Genomic DNA, 20173 nt, shown 5'->3' with positions numbered 1-20173 from the left:
TCTTTATAGCCGTCTGAGTCCCGGTTTGCATGTGAGGTTACTTAAGTTCACACAAGGTTATCCACTTTCACCTGTGCCTGGATCTTCTGTCAGTGACACCGTCACCGGAGTGGCAGGTGAAGCAGGCAGTGACTGCTGACAACCAGAGTGAACCCACACCTGCTGGCACCATCCCCGGGATCTGAACTCGGGCCAGAGTGCTAGCACCTCGTCTTCCTGGGAACACCAAGGAAAACCTACCTGCCCTTATATTTAGCTGCTGTAACCATAAAGAATTTGGTCTCTTTTTTTTCTTTTGGCAGTGGGGAGAAGGGTGAGGGGTGGGGAGATTTTGGAACTTAATTTCCAAATATCTCCCCCAACCCTTCTTTCCTTGAGATACATAGATTCCTAACAAAGATTACCCAGATAGACAAAAAAATATGAATCTGAAAGGTATTCAAAGGAAAGGCTATTTCCAAATTTTAACGAATGCTGACTGCTAACCCTTTGCCAAGGCTGATCAAGCAAAAGGTGGGGACTTCCCTGGTGGTGCAGTGGTTAAGAATCCACCTGCCTATGCAGGGGACACGGGTTCAAGCCCTGGTCCGCGAAGATACCACATGCCGTGGAGCAACTAAGCCTGTGCACCACAACTACTGAGCCTGTGCTCTAGAGCCCGCAAGCCACAACTATGGAGTCTCAGTGCCACAACTACTGAAGCCCGTGCGCCTAGATCCGTGCTCTGCAACAGAGAAGCCACTGCAATGAGAAGCCCATGCACTGCAATGAAGAGTAGCCCCCACTCACCGCAACTAGAGAAAGCCCGCGCGCAGCAATGAAGACCCAACACAGCCAAAAATAAAATAAATAAATTTACTGAAAAAAAAAAAAAAAAAAGCATAAGGTGGCCTCTGCCCTTAAAGTTAAGGGCCTTGAAATCCTTCCGGATGACCTTCCAAAGCTCTACCCTCTCTCTCTAGCCTCCTCACACTCCTCTTTGGATTATCCAAGTGTCTTCAAACAGCCTCTCTTTTGCATCAGGAGTGTATCTTCCTTGCCTTCACCAGATAAAGAAGATCATTTCCCACGTCCTAGTTCCCACCCAAGTGAGGAGTAGGCTCTTCAGATTATACAGTTTCTGAATTATGTGATCTGCAGCAAAATGGAAAGCCTGCCATCAACATAGCAGAGACTTAATGAATGCTTGTTGAATAAGTGGTGGAAATACTCATCACGAAATGCTTTTTAGCTTGAAGGACAGTTAGGCCATTTTCCCCCAGTCTCTTCCAGTTTATGTTTACACCTGTGCCCCGGGAGTGAGCGACGCAAAGGACATCCTTTCACTCTGACAGTGTTTTCCACACCCACGTTCAACTGGTGGAACTTCCAACCTCTCCTTTGTAGTTTGGATTTTTCACAACTATTTCAAGATTCTGTCATAAGTTTCTATGTTTGTTTCTCCCACGGGGTAGGCAGAGTTGATTCTGGGCTCAACTTCAAGATGCAATTGTCAACCTAGACATGCCTTCTGCACTGCTGACAGGTGACGTTGCTTTCCAGCTGCCATTTCCTTCCTCTGAAATAAAGTGGTACATTCTTCTCCCTCGTGCTCCCAAATTAATAATGTCCCAAGTCTGCCATCAAAAGGTCAGAGGACACACGACCTTTTGGTATAATCAGGACAAAACACTTATCAAGGGCTTCCCTGGTGGTGCAGTGGTTAAGAATCCGCCTGCCATTGCAGGGGACACGGGTTCGAGCCCTGGTCCGGGAAGATCCCACATGCCGCGGAGCAACTAAGCCCACAACAGCCCCCGTGCGCCACAACTACTGAGCCTGTGCTCTAGAGCCCGCGAGCCACAGCTACCGAGTCCGCGAGCCTAGAGCCTGTGTTCTACAACAAGAGAAGCCACTGCAATGAGAAGTCCGCACACCACAACGAAGAGTAGCCCCCGCTTGCTGTATCTAGAGAAAGCGCGCACGCAGCGACGAAAACCCAACACAGCCAAAAATAAAATAAATTTAAAAAAAAAAACCACTTATCAAACACCTCCAAGGTACTTAGGAATTCATAATATTTGGTCGATTTTCAGCACTTATCAACAGTTTTCATCCTGGGTCATCAATTCAACAAATATTTATTGAGCACCTGGCACCAGGCACTGTGTTAGGTGTGTCAGGTGGGGAGATAACAGGGTAATAAGCAAGGCTGACCTCATTTTGGGGGAAGGCCAGAGACGCCCCCGGGATCACCCTTGTAATCATCTGTCCCAAGGAGCACAGCTAACTCACCTAAGAACGTTCCCCTTCCCAAACACTTATCCTTCGTTCCAGAGGGGAGAGCTTCCCTTCCCACAACGGATCATCTACGTTGATGCCTTGTGGGCCCTGGTGGTTGAGCTGGAAGCCTGCACAGTACTCAGAGGACAGAATATAGGTAACTCAGGAGTCCGTATCTAAACAACAGGCATCATATACACCGTAGCAAAAGCCTCTTCCATATACAGGCTGCTTGTCAACGTTAGAAATAAAATTAGAGCTTTCTTAACCTTCCACTTGTGTGATGCAATGCGTGGCATTATAAAAGCTCCACTGGACCTGGTGGTTTCTTACACCAGATCTCAATGCCAACAATAACTGCTGAAGTTAATTAAACAGATCCTGGAAGAGGATCTATCTGGGTCATGGGTTTCCAGCTGGCTTTGTGATAGCATTTATAAATAAGACAACCACATAACACGAGGTTTGGATAGCACACAAGGGAAGGCCAGATGGTAAGACATTAATGTAACAAGAGGAACAGTTTTGGAGGAGCCTTGATTTCAGAGTAACTTTCTTTCCGCTAATTACTAATTTCTCTCCTGAGGTTTTCGTTTTTTACTTTTTCCTCTTCCTAATGCCCTATGCCAAGGGAGTCAACATTCTCTAGGCTAAGGAAAGCCTCCCCCGCCCCACCCCTTATTGGTCAGGGAGGCAACAAAAGGGTCTTTGTCACAACGGCTTTACCCGTTCACTGAGGGACACTGGACAAATTGGATACCAAGCAGTTATTCTGGGGGCTAGCAGGGCGAAGAGAAATTGGCTGGCAGCCTCTGCTTTGTTTATCTGTTCCCTAAGACTGTTCCAAGTACATCCTGGCTAGTGCCTGTAGTCTTTGTATCTAAGTAGGACAATCTTAACTGTTTACCAACTATTTTTCTCTGGCCTAAGACTATCACATCTTATATTAAACTCAGCCCTGACTGCTCTCTCATTTTCGATAGACAAAAACGAGAGTTAAAGAAACAGACATGGTCTATACGTATCAATTAAAATTGCAAAGACAGACCAACACCACAGATGCAAGTACTGAGAACAGGTCATTTACCCCGTCCCCACCTCCAACAATGAATTCCCTGCAGCAAATAAGCTGTAATGTTTTTGTTTTTTTTTTTTTTTTTTTTTTTTGCGGTACGCGGGCCTCTCACTGTTGCGGAGCACAGGCTCCGGACGCGCAGGCTCAGCCGCTCCGCGGCATGTGGGATCTTCCCAGACCGGGGCACGAACCCGTGTCCCCTGCATCGGCAGGCAGACTCTCAACCACTGCGCCACCAGGGAAGCCCTGTAATGTTCTTTTAATGCCTCTTCTTATGTTACATCGTCATACCAGAACTTGTAACATAAAACATGAAAATTGTCCTTCAAAAAACACTTTGTGAGCTTCATATCTATTATCCTTAGTTCCAATGCTCAGTACATTTCGAAACTCCTTGAGTACCACCCTGTGATATCTAATAAGAAATATGTATTTGGTTCCCATTTCGGGCACCAAGCTCCCCTTCTAAAACCTTTGGAATTTCCTAAGCCTCGAGAGGAATAAAGGTGTCTTTAGTTATGTTAAGGAGGTGACTTTTGGACTGCACCTAAAGGAGGGGACTGGTTGCCAGGGAGACAAACCACGGGATTAGAGGGGTTGAACTTTCAGTCCCATCCCCATGACCTCTGGAGGTTGAGACAATCGCCTAAGGCCAAGGATATCATCAATCATACCTATGTAATGAAGCCTCGGTAAAAAGCCAAACGGAGGGGGGTTCAGAGAGCTTCCAGGTTGGAGACCGGCGTAGAGATTGGGGAGAGTGGCGTGAATGCTCCGTGTCCCTTCCTGCATACCTTGCCCTACACATCGCTTGCATCCAGCCCTTCCTGAGATACATCCAGAAGGTGAATTCCAAAGAAATTCTGAACAACGGCAGCACCAGAAAAAGGTCTATATTATATCTCAGGACATCGGCTCTAAAGGCGACCGAACTCATTTCAATGTCTAAGCTTCGTTCTGTTTGTCTAAAATCAGCCTTATTACTTTAGGTAACATCCTCTCCTCCTCAATAGAAAAATCTGTAAGATACATTCCTTCCCCTTGTGCACAGGGATGTTCCCTGCCATTCCAGTAAACAAAGGATGCTGCCTGCCATCCCAGTTCCACCAGGATCAAGCCACTTGCCACTGCAGTCGCCCACTGAAGGCAAGCGCCGAGGGGAATTCAGGATGGAGGAAAATAAGGAGCACTGTGTGCTTTGGATACCTGCCCTAGATAGAAAGATGCATATCTAAGGAATAATTTCAGTGACCCCAGACCCTTGCATCTTCCCAAGTACAGAAAAGCACTAAAATCACTAACTTGAGATGTCTGTTCTCTGTGATCAGCAGTAATCTTGTGATGTTCCACTACATGGTTTTTTTCCAGCAAAAACCTCATATACATCCTGGCTCCTCCCTTATTACCTCTTTGGAGCAGTTTCTCAGAGCCATCTGAGTGGCTGGCTCCGGGCTACAGTCCTCAGTAAGGTCCCCAAATAAAACTTAACCTGCAACTTTTAGGTTGTGTGTTTCGCTTCAACTGACAATCTATTTTACCATTTATAGCAGAGAGTACTAAAAAACTAAATTCCCCGCTAAATTAACTAAATTTAGTTGTCACTAAAATATTCTGTAGTCGGCAATAAAATAGTTTATTGTGACAAACCCAATAACCCTTTTTATGGGATACACACACAGACTTCTCTTTGTCCTTTCTCCAAATTTTTCCTCTCCAATCCCCATCATCCTAAGAGATACAGGAACCACAAGGTGAGGATGTTTTTGCTTTGATACCACCAAACTGAACCACAGGTGAAACAGGAGGGAAGGGGGCAGGGCACAACTGTTAAAAGCATGACATAGCCTGAGGATATGACAGAAACTGATTAGAACCAAATGGGTCCAAGATGGAGGACAAGTCGGCTTCCACTAGACCTTGAGCCTCAGTATATGCTCACTGTAACACGTCAGCACGCTAAATGACACACCCACAGGCGCCAGGACAGTTCCAAGACCCACCACAAAGATCAAAAAGTGGGCGGTGGCCCACTTCCTGGAAATCCCTGCCCCTTCCTGAAACAGCTGGGATACTCCTCCCACTCATTAGCCTATGAAATGCGCCACCCCTATAAAAACCGACAACCCCACACCCTGGTGCCTTTCTCACCTTCTGAGACGGTCCACACTGTCTATGGAGTGTGATTCTCTCTAAATAAATCCACTTCTTACCTATCACTTTGTCTCTCACTGAATTCTTTCTGTGATGAGACATCAAGAACCTGAACTTCGGGGGCTTCCCTGGTGGCGCAGTCGTTGAGAGCCTACCTGCCAGTGCAGGGGACACGGGTTCAAGCCCTAGTCTGGAAAGATCCCACATGCTGCAGAGCAACTGGGTCCGTGAGCCACAATTACTGAGCCTGCGCGTCTGGAGCCTGTGCTCCGCAACAAGAGAGGCCGCAATAGTGAGAGGCCCGTGCACCACGATGAAGAGCGGCCCCCACTTGCCGCAACTAGAGAAAGCCCTCGCACAGAAACAAAAGACCCAACACAGCAATCAATCAATCAATCAATCAATATTTTTTTATAAAAAGAACCTGAACTTCATTAAGTCCTGAAACCAGGTGTGTGATCTCAGTTGGAAGACCATGGGTTTGGGCCGGGTTCGAGTCCCGGCACGTGGGTTCAAGTCCCAATCTGAGGTTTCACAAGGAAGACAATTATGGCTTCTCAATAATCTCAAAACAAGTACACACAAGGGAATTGCACCATCTTCAGGACAGGGTTCTGGTTTCCCAAAGCACGATGTATATCTGTGCTGCTCCTTCAAAAGGAAACCTTTCCATATGGTAAGTGTGTAAAATTGCTGTCAAGGTTATTCCAGAAGATTCACTTTCTCTGCTGCAGCTCCATGGACTGCTCCCTACCGCTTCCTTTGTTCAAATTTTTGAGTATTCTAAGCACAAGTGGGAAAAAAAAAACTACAAACGTTTCCCAATTAGCCATCAACCAACTCATTTTTCCACGTTAATTTGTCCTTTCCCTGGAAAACACCTGCACAGTGTAAAGTTCCGTATGTATTACTGCCCCAGGATGACTCTAAACTGCATGTACTAAATATTTCTACTGCATTCTTGGTTACCATGAGATATGGAAACCAAGAATTAGATAGAGCACAACTTCTTGTCACAAAGAAGTCTAACCACAAGCTGTCTCAAGATCCCAGGACAGGGCTGTTAATAGTGAGCGTTAAAAAAAAAAAAAAAAAATAGCAAGCGTTATTTTGCCGTGCCAATAGACTGTGGACTGATACTGTTTATGACGTGTTAAAGAGGTCTGAACTAAAAGTAGGGAGGGAGGTGTATTGTAACAGAAAGGAAATGATGGATATAGCTGTCCCTCTACCCCACGTGCATTAACAAGTGCACAAGGATACCCCGGTGTGGAAATCTGTGGTTAGAGGACATAAAAGGGGGTGATGATGACACCTGCCTCCGAGGGTGGTGACTGGTGGAGGGGCTGATCCACCTGAAGCCCTTCAGCCTCACACACGTCACCAACTTCACACACCAGCCACGGCAAAGTCTGCTATTACTATTATTATTGTATCTCTCCCCTACTTCCTGAATTCATAATGAAAGTAAAGGAGTTAGAATACTCGATAGCCTCGGAGATGTACTATGAAAACACTTGGTCCTTGACATATACACACCACTACGTATAGAATAGATAATTAAGAACCTACTGAATAGCACAGGGACCTACTCAATACTCGATATGGGAATAGAATCTAAAAAAAAGTGGATATATGTGTATGTAAAACTGACTCACTTTGCTACACAGCAAAAACTAACACAACATTGTAAATCAACTACCCTCCAATATAAAAAAAATTTTATAATTCGGTCTTGCTAAGTCAATCCTATGATTAAGAAATTGATTGGAAAAGATTATACTTTCACAAAGGCATCAAAGCCTCGACCATCCCAGCTCATCATGGAAATGAAGACTGGTCAACGCCCTGGCTCTCCAACAGCTGGCCGTCAGCTGTCTACACACAGCAGGAAGGCAGCTCATCAAGTCCTCGGTCACTAAGGGCATCCAGGACTATCTGACACAATGGGGTCCCTGACGTGACAAGGTCATAACCTCTTAGTTCCTCCCCCAACTCAGGGATGATCCCTGATTACACGGAACAGAATAAAGCTACCAAGAGCACAGCTGCTCATGAGCTGGCACACAACTGACCACGACCAACTTAACTCTTGTCCTAGAGATGAGTTCAAAGTCAGCTCAAATTCCAGGCTGAGGTGCAGACCTGTGAATTAAGGCTAAGATTCCTTAAAGATAAACAATTCCTGACGGGACACACATTCTTTTGCTGCCATAAATTCAGTTAGGGTAGAGTAAAGAGACTTCACTGACCACCACTGCCTCTGGACTCAGACCCCCGTATTTCCTGGAGGATGAGTGACGAAGGTGGCCCGTCTATGGCTACAAAGGTCGAGGTTCTGTTCTCTCTCCCTCGATAAACTAGTAAAAGGCTTTCAGTAGTCTAAAGAGGCCAAGCCAAGGATCTAGGGTCACCTGCAGCTCTGTCCTATACCCTAAGGAACTTAAGAATTCAGAGGTTAAAAAAAAAAAAAAAGTGGTGACAATGCAACCTTACTATTCACCACCAACAAAAACCAGGATAAGCACAGAAGGCCAGGCAGCAGCCAGGGGGAGTGTCAAAGCTCTCTGACTACACATGTTCCAGGGCTACACAAGCCCCGCAGGCTTTCCCCTCATTCCTAAGGCGCAGTGTCAAACAAAAGCATGGGGCGAAAAGATTCCCGTCACCAGGAGACAAACAGTACAAAACCAAAATTGCTGGAGGACACATAAATTAGTAGATCCTCCATGGAGGGCAATATGCAATTATCTATCGATACCACAAATATTTCAAGTGTCTATCGATGCAGCCACATCTATCAATACTACAAAATGCATGGATCCTCACACCCAGCCATCGCATTTCTTGGAATCATCGTACAGACACACCCCAAACACGGGCAACGTGACGCACATACAGGATGTTCCGCAGTTGGCAAGCACAAGACTAGAGACACAGCATATGCGACAGGCTGAACAAGCTTCGGTGTGTCCACAGAACACAGTATGACGCCGCAGAAGACAAGATGGGAACACAGTTCCACTGAATCCCACCATAATGAAATACGGCAAACCTAAACTGAGGGTCATTCGACAAAATAAACTGGCCTAAGTGACAAAGTTTTGAAAGTCAAGGAAAGACCGAGGGATGGTTCCAGACTGTCCAGAAGACACGACACAGACAACTAAGTGCTACCTGAGCCTCAACTGGCTCCTTGTGCCAGGATGAGGCCTGGGGGGCAGCAGATGACACGGGGATGGGGTCTGAGGCTTAGGTGGTGACAACACAGAGGTCTCAGTATCCTGATTCTGACGGTGGCACTGTGGTTGTATAAGAGAAAGCCCTTGTTTGTAGGAACTACACGCTGAAGTGTTTCGGGTGGGGAGGCACCAGGCTGGCAACTCTGTCTAAAGCGGCTGCACAGCACAGGCTAGTTTTCTGGAAGTTTGTGATTATTTCAAAATTAGAATCTTTTAAAGATAAGGTAGCTCTTCCTGTATTGATACAGTACAATGCTTTATTTTTAAAAGTTCAGCAAAGTGTATTAGATTTTTTTTTTTTTTACTGCATGTTAAGTGTATTGACTGATCTAAAAGAAATATTTCCAAGTGGATGAAGCATTTCAGAATAAGTACATCTAGGCAAAGAAGACCTCAATGTAGGAAGAATTTTTGACTCAGTGAAATATTTAAAAATAATTATATCTTTTCAGTGATTACGATGTAGTCAAATCTACAAATTTCATATTTAAAAACTGTTAACATAATTGATGTGGCTACAGGTATGGTTATTTTATAACTGTCTTTTTCTTCTGGGAAGAGGAATAATTTCTGAGTAAACTTTAGGTAGATATTAGAATCATTGCTAACTTATCAATTTAGAGGTATCTTACATGCTTTCTTTTATTTTTGTTTGAATTTTTTTTTTTATACAGTAGGTTCTTATTAGGTATCCATTTTATACATATTAGTGTATACGTGTCAATCCCAATCTCCCAAGTCATCCCACCCACCCCCCCGCCCGCCACTTCCCCCTCCTTGGTGTCCATACGTTTGTTCTCTACATCTGTGTCTCCGTTTCTGCCCTGCAAACCGGTTCATCTGTACTATTTTTCTAGGTTCCTTTTTTGGTTTTTTTTTGGCAGCACCACTAGGCCTGTGAGATCTCAGTTCCCTGACCGGGGACAGAACCCTGCAGTGGAGGCACAGAGTCCTAATCACTGGGCCGCCAGGGAACTCCCTATTAGACTCCTTCTATGTAAAAATTAAGAAAAACATATAAGCAACTGCTTGGGCACACAGAGTCTCTGAAAAGAATGCTTAAGAACCTGATAACACTTGCCGTATCCAGGGAGGGAAGCAGGGTAGCTGATGGCAGAGGCAGGGCTCGTCATACACCCTTTTGAAACTTGAACCATGCAGATAAATTAAAATTACTTTTATTTTGGTTTTGAGGATCACCTGAATTATGGAACCTAAACTCGTATGCACATTATCAAATAAAGAGGAACAAACAGGTATCTAGTTCTCTCAGAGGGCTGGGGAATTTTTATTTTCTGATACACATTTCTATACTGCCTGTGTTTGCAGAGATGAACGTGATTCTTCGTGATCAGAAAAAAGTATTAAAATACTTAGTATCTACCAGGGTACAGGGAACTCTGTTATACCTGGGTTTAGGTGACTCACTCCATGACCCCATGGTCCTCAGTTTCCTTCAGACCCAGTTTCCTCAATCCCTTCATAGGGGGCTGTAAGGAAAAACAGTTTTTCCCTTCTCTGTACAACACTGAATACTTTTGGTCACCAAATGTGTGGGGATTTTCCCACACGTACGTAATTCTCGGAATCTCGGGACACAGCTGGGTATCCTACAATTCAACTCAATTCTGACACTCTCCTGCCTGGACGAAGCATCAGATCCCACAGGTTAAGGGCCCAGTAAGACTGCCCCCTTCCTCACTTCAGACATGGGCAAGCCCAGGCTGTCACCCGTGCTTCTGACCAACCCGCTATAAATCAGAGGTTCCCACGACCCCCTCCTCAGCTCCGATTAATTTGCTAGAGCAAAGTAAAAAAAAGAAAAAGGCAAAAAAAAACCTCAGGGACTTCCCTGACGGTCCAGTGGTTAAGACTCCATGCTTCCACTGCAGAGGGCACAGATTCTATCCCCAGTTGGGGAACTAAGATCCCGCATACCTCGTGGCATAGCCAATAAATAAATAAATAAAACTCAGAAAAAGTTTTCTCACTAGATTACCAGGTTACTATCAAGGATGTAACTCAGGAACAGCCAGATGGGGGAGGTGCACAGGGCGAGGTATAGGGCAAGGGGTGCAGAGCTTCCACGCCCTTTCTGGGTGTACCACCCCCTAGCACCTCCACGTCTTCACCAACCCAGAAGCTCTCCGAACTCAGTTTGAATTCAAAAAAACTTTCAGTTTTTTATGGAGGCTTCATTATACAGGCACAACTGATCAAATCATTGGCCACTGGTGACTGATTCAACTTCCAGCCCCTCTCTCCTCCACGGAGGTCAGGGGGGCTGGGCTTGAAAGTACCAACCCTCTAATCACAAGGTGGTTACCCTGGCAACCAGCCCCTATCCTGTGTTTTACCCAGGGGCTTTCCAAAAATCACCTCACTCACATAACTCAGGTGTAACTGAAAGGAGCTTGTTCTGAATAACGAAAGATACCTTTACTGCTCTTATCACTTAGGATATTCCAAGGGTTTTAGGAGCTCCTGTGCAGGAAAGGAAGACCAGATACATATGTCTTATCATAAATCACAGTAACACAGAGGCCAACAAGAGCTGCCATGTAGGACTGACACATAAGGATTAAAAATGATACGTGTAAAGCGTCCGCACCCTGCTGGCAGCCACTGCTGTGTTTATTACTAACACGGTCTCAGGAATCTAAACCTAAACTGATCAAGACACGAAGATCTGGATTTTTCAAAGACACTCGTGATCTATCGACCCCATTCCCAGTGAGGAGCTGAGAGGAGATAACCCCACAGGGAAGTTCATGCTCAGGTATGCCAGGATTCCCCCAGGGCCAGTCCTCCCACACTGAGGGAAGGAGTGGTAGATGGTATCTGTGATAGACGGGTCACTGTGCAAATAAAACCCACCATTTAACAACAACAAAGGCTTTCCAGGAGAGCCGAGCAGACAGACACTGGCCTAGGTTCCTGCAAATGGAGGCAGAATATTTTGTCCTTGAGGAGTTTAAAGCTTGGAGAAGATGATCAAGTAAACAATAACAGGGTTTCCCTGGTGGCGCAGTGGTTAAGAATCTGCCTGCCAATGCAGGGACACGGATTCGAGCCCTGGTCCAGGAAGATCCCACATGCCGTGGAGCAACTAAGCCCGTGCGCCACAACTACTGAACCTGCGCTCTAGAGCCCATGAGCCACAACTACTGAGCCCACGTGCCACAACTACTGAAGCCCACGCACCTAGAGCCCGTGCTCCACAAGAGAAACCACCACAAAGAGAAGCCCACGCACCGCAACAAAGTAGTCCCTGCTCGCCACAACTACAGAAAACCCGCATGCAGCAACGAAGACCCAACACAGCCAATAAATAAATAAATAAACAATAACAGTTAAGTATAGTGTGACAAGCATGGCAGGAATTCCAAAAGACTATATATATACATGTATGTATACAGAGAGAGAGAGAGAGACACACACACACACACACAGACCCACACACACAGACCCACACATATATATGTGTACACATATATATAGTATTTTGGAAAGCATTTAATGTGCAAACGCATTTACAATTTAAAGAAAATGGAACTGCTGTTCACATGAAAAGACAATAAGTTACATCACTAAGATTTTTAGAGGAAGAGAGATAAAGAAAGTAGTGCTGACTCTTACCTGGGTATTGTCTGTATAATGAAAATATCTTGGCCACGAACAGATTCTTTTATTTCAACTCTTGTTTCTGAAAAATAAAAATGTTCTGCAGTTTGAAGAAAAGCTGTTCGTGGTGCAGTAATTAGCAGCAATTGGAGGGAGTAAAGGTGAGTCTAAACCAATGCTTTGCTTAGCGCACCAAATAAATTCTTAAGAGATCTCGGAATGGCATGTACTTACGTAAAAAACAGTCAAGCTAAGGGGAGAACAGGCCAAAAATAGGCTAGAAGGCAAAAGCCACAAACAAGTGTACGTAAAATCTCAGGGTCCAGAAAGAACATCCGTCACTAAATGAACACAAGATGCTTAGGGAAAAGTATGCAGCAAATAAAGAGGCCAAAAGCTTAATATCCTGATTATTCTTTCAACAAAGGCCGATGCCTCCTCTGTTCCAGGCCCTGAGCTGGAGTCCCAAAGTGGGGGACCTGGACCAAGGGGACAAAGACTGACTCAGGAGAGACAGTGCAATGCCAAAGGCTGGCAAACCCTCCAGGCCAATGTGCAGGAGAAAGACCAGCCATGATAAAGAGAAAGAGGCCTGGGAACGATGGCCTCGCTGCAGACCGGAACATAGTGAGAAAAGGAGCACGGAACATGCAAAGGTGTGGGGCTGCCACTGTGCGCTCGGAAACACAGCGAGAGAGCAGAAAGAGACAGAGAGGAGGTCAGGGAGCTGACCAGGACCACACCACACAGGAGTCTGGATTTTATTCCAAGGGGTGACAGCAGAGCCACTGGAGGACTCGTGTGATCACTGGCTACTGTGTGAGGACAACGGTGGCAAAGCAAGAAGGGCTGCTTTGGGGGGAGCCACTCCAGTTGCTTCTGAAGCAGTCCAGGCAAGCGACAGACGGCAGGCTGGACCAGAGCAGCTGCAGTGGAGGTAGTGAGAGGCAGGCAGGCTTCAGATGGATTCTTGAATCAGAGCGCACAAGACGTGCTGACGGACGTGATGAAGGACGAAGCAGGTGAGATGGGCAGAACTCGGAACCCAAAGGGCCCCCATGTGATTGCTAAGGAGACTAGACCATGGCCTATACAATTTTAAATGGTAGTAAGTAAAAATGTGTGCATTTTGGAAATATCCTGATGGAAATGAGTAGAACAGACTAGAGAGGCTGAAAATGGAGGTAGGAAGACCCGTTAAGAAGGTACTTTGACAGCATGAGAGACAGCTAGGAGGCCTGGAACAGGGATGGGAGGATGGAGAGAAAGGTCTTCCCTAAACCACCCTCTTTTCCTCCAGTGCTTCATTTATGAGAAACCCAAATGCCATCACAATGAAGGAAATTCATTACTGTTTAAATAGGCCATCTCACCTATCTGCACTCATCTTCAGGTGTTTAAATACCGGCATCTCCTGACTCGTCCTGGCAGGAAAATTTCTCAAGTCACCAAGTTAAAAGTTGGTGAGTGTGGAAGCTGGATGAAGGGCTTCTGGGGGTTTAATTATAACACACGTGTAACTTATACAACACCCCGGGGAACATGTGCTTTCCAATTACTACCCATTAAACTATCTTTCCCTCTTCCAATAGTTTGCTGTATTATATATTAGCTCCCCAAACATCAATTTTGTGTTAACTATCTCTCCTGTTAAGCTAGTGACACCATGGACAGTTATACCCTGGAAAGAGAAAAGCAAGTACAAAACATGAATCCAAGGCCTTCAACTTTGCAAAAATAATTCCAAATTGTTTTTATACGAACTTGTCTTCACAATGAGTGATGACTTTATACTCTGGAACCCACGGGGTTGGGGCGGGGTTATGATGCTGCATGCATTCCTGGGACACGTGGCTAGAAACAAGTGCCTTCAAGCAATATCATTTAATGTTCCAGCTCTCCCCAGAAACCCAGGCGGCGGCAAAAACGGATGACCAACCCAGGGTGAGGGTCAACAAGACTTGAGAGAAAAAAATGAGAGATAAAAACTAACTCAAGGAAGTCTTTTAAACTAAGTCATTACTATCTAGTACTGATTGCACTTAATGCCATTTGATGGCCTAATGAAACAGATAAATGTAAAAGTACTTATCAAATACAGCACAATATGGAAGAAAAAACTTACTCTCTACATCGCTCCTTTTTCTCGTTCTAAAACGACAGGATATTTGCATTATCTTGGAACAGGAGGAAAGGAGACTTTTAAGGAAGAGCAAAGAAGTTCAAGATTTAGAGGGACGAACAGAATGCCCCCTGTCCCAACTGTTAAAACAGAAACGTGGGGCTTCCCTGGTGGCTCAGTGGTTGAGGGTCCGCCTGCCGATGCAGGGGATGCGGGTTCGTGTCCCGGTCCCGGTCCGGGAAGATCCCACGTGCCGCGGAGCGGCTGGGCCCGTGAGCCATGGCCGCTGAGCCTGCGCGTCCGGAGCCTGCGCCCCACAGCGGGAGAGCCCACAGCAGTGAGAGGCCCGCGTACCGGAAAAAAAAAAAAGAAAAAGAAAAAACGCATTTCTGTGTTACACATGATTAACATTCGCCTTTTAAAAACATGCCAGCCGATTAAACAGAGTTTAGAGAACAAAGGATGTTTAACAAATAAGTTTAACTTACCTCCATTGGTCTCTTGATAAACCACAGACTTCCCCAATTCAGCACCAAGACGCCTAAAGGAGGGGGAGGGGGAGGCAATTAAGAACGCTCTTTTTAAAAAACTCCAGTTCACAGGCATGTGTTTAACAAAAAGACTACAATAACTACACCAGCATTCTTTTACAAAAAAAAAAAAAATTTAGAAAGTTTAATTCATTAAGAACTAAAACCTGCTGTCATTCCACAAGCAGCTTCCAGTGCTCACCAATCTGTAACACACTGCTTTACTGGGAAGAGCCCACAATCAAAGTTTAGTGTCTAGTTCCATTGTTTTTTTGAATAATAATTGTCTTGGAACATCAATACCCAACAAATATGTGGTTACTAGCAATAATTCCAAAACACACAAGCCCAAGGTAAATGCCTCAATTGTCAAAAGCGTTGCAGACTTCAGTGCCATTAACCAAATGCAGTGTGAATCGTGTCTGGATCCTGATTAGAACAAACCAAGTGTCAAAGCCCATTTTGGGGACAACCTAGGAAATATGAACAAGGACTAGATAGCAGATATTGAGCAATTAATGGTAGGTTTTTGTTTGTTTTCAGTTCTTATCAGTTAGCATTACCATTTTTATGAGTGAAATGATATAAGGGTGGAATCTGTTTAAAAACACTCCAACCAAGTGTACAACAGAATATTATTCAGCCTTAAAAAGGAATGAAATTCTGGTACACGCTGCAATACGGATGAACCCTGAAAAAATGATTCTAGGTAAAATGAGTCAGACACAAAAATACAACAAAAATACAGACACAAAAATACTGCATGATTCCATTTATAGGAAGTACCTAGAACAGGCACATTCACAGTCACACAAAGCAGAACAGAGGTCACCAGGGTCTGGGAGTAGAGGGGGAATGGAGAGTTAGTGCTTAAAGGGTACGGAGTTTCTGTCTGAAACGATTAAAAGATCTGGAAATGAATAATGGTGATAATCACACAACACTGTGAATGTACTTAATGTCAGTGAACTGCACACTTAAAAGTGGTTAAAACTTGGGGCTTCCCTGGTGGCACAGTGGTTGAGAGTCCGCCTGCCGATGCAGGGGACACGGGTTCGTGCCCCGGTCCGGGAAGATTCCACATGCCACGGAGCGGCTGGGCCCGTGAGCCATGGCCGCTGAGCCTGCGCGTCCGTAGCCTGTGCTCCGCAATGGGAGAGGCCACAACAGTGAGAGAGGCCCACGTACCGCAAAAAAAAAAAAAAAAAAGTGGTTAAAACTTAAAACTTTTCTGGAACAAACTTTTCAAGAACCAAATATAAAAACAAAAAAGCAAAACCGGGGCTTCCCTGGTGGCACAGTGGTTGGGAGTCTGCCTGCCAATGCAGGGGACACGGGTTCGAGCCCCGGTCTGGGAGGATCCCACATGCCGCAGAGCGGCTGGGCCCCTGAGCCTGCGCCTGTGCTCCGCGGCGGGAGAGGCCACAACAGTGAGAGGCCCGTGTACCGCAAAAAAAAAAGGAGAAAAAAAAAAAAAAAGCAAAACCATTGACTATTTAAATCTGCCCTCCTCCCTCTGCTTTCTCTTACCAAGGTCACTGTGGTAAATATGACCCAAGATAAACAAACACAAGCTTTATATTTAAAATTAGTATTTTAGTTGGCCTCAAAAAGAAAGACAAATAATCAGAGGTTAGAAATAGAAACTAGGTAGTAGATTGCAAAAGGACTGTTTGGTTTTTTTTTTTTACACTCTTCTAATCTCATTCAAAACTCTAACTGAAAATAACATAGGCATTACTGAGAAAATATGACTAAAGTTTCCCCTTTCTTCTACATTTTCATCTAGAATTTTAAAATATCTTCATGCCATTAATTATCAACTCTGAAAAACCCACAGAACTCTAATGTAAGTCGCTTAAAATGTGAAAATGACTTTAAAAGTTAAAAGACAAGCTTATTTATTTTATAACAAGTTTATTTGCAAAGGGCTCAAAAGGCTCTTCCTTTACACTAGGGTTCTGGGATTCTTCACAAGAGCCAACTAGAAAAGAGGCCATTTAGTAAACATGTATTATTCAGAGGGCTACTATGAGCCTCTGCTCTGCTAGATGCTTGATCTACATTATTTTGTTCGTGCTCACAATGTTCTGGGTCCAACAGACGGAATTATCCCCATTTTACCAATGAAGTTCAGGAAAATCAAGTCTCTTGCCCAGGGCAAGGCTGACAAGGCCTTCAGACCCCAAAGGCCACTTGAGGCCAGAGGCTTCCTTAGGTGAAAAAGACAAGGAAAGGCAAAGACTTAGACTGATCTAACCTAACTGACTTACAGAATACGGTTAGACCACGGTTTCTATCACCAACTCCGACAAACCTGCTCCCCTAGGGTCGCCCTGTTCTCCCTGCCCTCCCCTACACCTCTACTTCTGTCGGTGCACCTTGAGCCTCGCGGGTCTTCCACCTGCAAGGCCCTCCGGCCGCCCCCACCTACTGCATCCGCCCCGTCCATCCCCAGTGTTCTAACTACGTGCGGGCCTCCGTCTCCTCGGGGAGACTTGGGAATGGCAATGACCAGCTTCAGAGGTCAAACCCAACCGTGGGAAAGGGAGCCAAACCCAGAACCCCTCTCTCCAAGGCGCGCTAATCCAGCGATTACAGAATCCTCACCACCGCCTGGGAGGTGGGAGTGGGGAGCCGAAAGCAGGGCGAGCGGTCCAAGGACCCGGAGGTGGGGAGAAGCCAGCAAGTCAGACGAACGCTTTTCAGCTGCAGAACTGGGGGTGGGGGGGGGTGATCCTCTGTCACCTCCAAGGCTTTGTCCAGACCTGAAACGGCAGGATTCTGCGACTCCCTCCCCCAGGGGCAGGACGATGGGGTCAAATTACCCCTCGCCCGGGTCGGGGTACGTGGAGGCGAAGAGCAACAAGGACCGTCTCCCGGGAGGGGCCCCTCGGGATATCCCCGGCTCCCGCCCCTTACTCGGTGATGCGCTTGGCCAGCTCGGTGCAGGCAGCCGTGGAGTTGGCCGAGAAGACTCGGTAGCCGGTGCGGGCGGCGTTCATGGCCGGGCGGGCGGCGGGGCAGGCTCGCGGGGCGCGGAAAGCGGAGGACACGGAGAGCGGGGGCAGCAGCAGCAGCTTCTTGGGCATCGTCCGGCCCGGGGGCGCAGTTACAGCCGGCCCGCGGCGGGGCTGCACGGGGGAGCGGTAGGCCCGCGTAGGGGAGGAACCGAGAAACCCGGCACAGGAGGGAAGAGGTCAGAGACCCCCACCCTCCTCGTACAAAAGGCTACTAAGGGCTCTGGAGCAACCAGAGCTCGCTGCGACCTGCGCCGCAGCCACCTCAAAACCAGTGACGACGGCACCACCCCCTCCGGGAATCGAAAAGGCGCGGCTAGAGCACCCGCACAGTCACCATCTCAGATGAGGGCAGGGCGGTGGACAACTCTCTACAAGCTTGTTTTCCGAGGGAAGCATCACGGATTCCCTCCGCCGCCTGATCTTGTCGCTCCACGGGAGTTCTTTTGCTCTCATCTTCTTGGGTGGTGCAGCCTGACTTGGTAGTGGTGCCAGCCTTTCCAACTTTTCCGCCAGGATCCAAAATGTCAGCCTCCGAGGTGGCTGACGATCTAGCTCCGCGCCTCCATGATAACACAGCGCTAGAGCCCTGCGAGGCGCATGCGCCGCGCTAGGCTGGGATTGCTTTGAAAAGTGGAGGGCGGGGTTATTTCCGGGTGGTTGCCTGGGATACTAAAATGCCCAAAAGGTGGTGTACTCCTGAGCCTGATCTTTATTCCCCAAACTCCAAACTTGCATCTGCACGTAAGGCAAGCCTCTCTGAACGAGTCAAGGCACTCCTGCCAGTCTTTGCTCTCAATCCGAAAAGCCTTTATTCCTCCCCTTCCATGCGCTCCAGTCCCTTAAAGACCCACTCACGTGACACCTGCTCCACTGAGTCTTTCTAGATACTTCAACCACAGTAAGCCGCCCTCGCCCGCTGGGCGGTACCGTGCGTGGCACCCTGTATAGTTGCTTCTATTTTTATTTAGCTTTGTGAACATCTGTCTTCCCGACTAGGATGTAAGTCCTCCTAGGGCAAGATCGTATGTCACTTAGTTCTTCGTATTTCCCAGTGTCCAGGGCAGTGAGATGGGTTCCAGAGGCACGCAATCAATACCTGTTGAATGAGGTCCAAGAAGAAAGTAAAGGGCAGGGAAGCATTTGAGTCACTAGTTATCAGTTGCCTCAGGATTGGGGAGGGAAGCTGATCTCCTGCTTCTCCATCTTCTGAGGACTCTGCCTGTTGTGACATTGGGCCTGAGGGAGCAATTGATTGTGACTCTTGTGTCACGAAGCCTCCGAAGCCTGCAGCTTCAGGATTTGGAAATTGAACTGCCCCAGGGCCTGTAGCAGCCTGACCCACATTCCAGCTGGCTCTCCAGAATTACTGATGCACCCACCCCCTCTCTCCTAGAGCAGGTGAAAGAGAAAAAGAAAGAAAGAAAAGAAAGAAGGAAAGGGAAAAAGCAAATGGGCTATGGGGTAAATAGCTTAGACCAAATTATTTACCTGCACACAAGTTCAGCCGATGGACCCAGCCATAAGCCACGTTACCTTCTAAAACTAAAGAAAACCACTTCCCTTCACATTTTCCATATAGATATATTTTTTCCGTATATATATCCTACAGAACCCCTCAAACCTTAATATACCCAAAACTAAACCCATCTTCATTTTCTCAGTTCTCTCCAAACTGCACCTGCTCCTCTATTCCCTCTGTGAGTAAACATAACGTGAGGTTCCCAGTCAGTAAGTCTCAGGAGAATCCTTGACTCTTTCCTTTCTCTCGCTTTCTGCATGTATCCATTTATCCATCTATTAACATTTACTGAGCACCTACTGTTTGCCAGGCCCGTTTTAGCTGTTTGGGATACTTTAGAGGAAAAAAAAAAAAAAAAGACAAAAATTCCTACCCTGGAGAGGTACATCTAGCAGGGGGGAGAGCAATTTTTAAATAAACATAATAATTGAGTAAATTATGTAGTGTGTTAGAAGTTGTATTTGTTTCATATTGCTGTGGTAATAAATTACCACCAAGTGGCTTAAAACAACACAAACTTACACAATCTTAGTTCTGGAGGTCAAAAGTCCTAAAATCAAGGTGTTGGCAGGCTGATTTCCCTCCGGATGTTCTGGAAGAGAATCCATTTCCTTGCCTTTTCCAC

The 20173-nt window shown here is 46.2% G+C and overlaps 1 protein-coding gene across 3 annotated transcripts in view; it reads right to left on the bottom strand.

Annotated features, from left to right (window-relative positions):
• The window catches only part of PRPSAP1 (phosphoribosyl pyrophosphate synthetase associated protein 1), a 31203-nt gene extending 12596 nt beyond the window's left edge, over positions 1 to 18607 (bottom strand). The window contains exons 1-4 of one of the 3 annotated variants that reach the window (XM_032616564.1): positions 18364 to 18607; positions 17929 to 18140; positions 14965 to 15017; positions 12370 to 12436 (exon numbers count right to left, since the gene is read on the bottom strand). In XM_032616564.1, the coding sequence (XP_032472455.1) occupies positions 12370 to 12436; positions 14965 to 15017; positions 17929 to 18140; positions 18364 to 18366 (335 nt within the window). In that variant the 5' untranslated portion in view covers positions 18367 to 18607. Of the gene's footprint in view, positions 1 to 12369; positions 14784 to 14964; positions 15018 to 17928 lie in introns of all 3 variants that reach the window. The other 2 variants (XM_032616566.1, XM_032616565.1) reach the window with 2 other exon arrangements.
• Positions 18608 to 20173: the final 1566 nt, after the last annotated feature.

The sequence above is a fragment of the Phocoena sinus genome, chromosome 20 (genome assembly GCF_008692025.1).
Source record: "Phocoena sinus isolate mPhoSin1 chromosome 20, mPhoSin1.pri, whole genome shotgun sequence".
Lineage (NCBI taxonomy): Eukaryota > Metazoa > Chordata > Mammalia > Artiodactyla > Phocoenidae > Phocoena > Phocoena sinus.
Note: the sequence above shows the minus strand (reverse complement) of the source record. Positions and strands in the feature narration are given on the sequence as shown.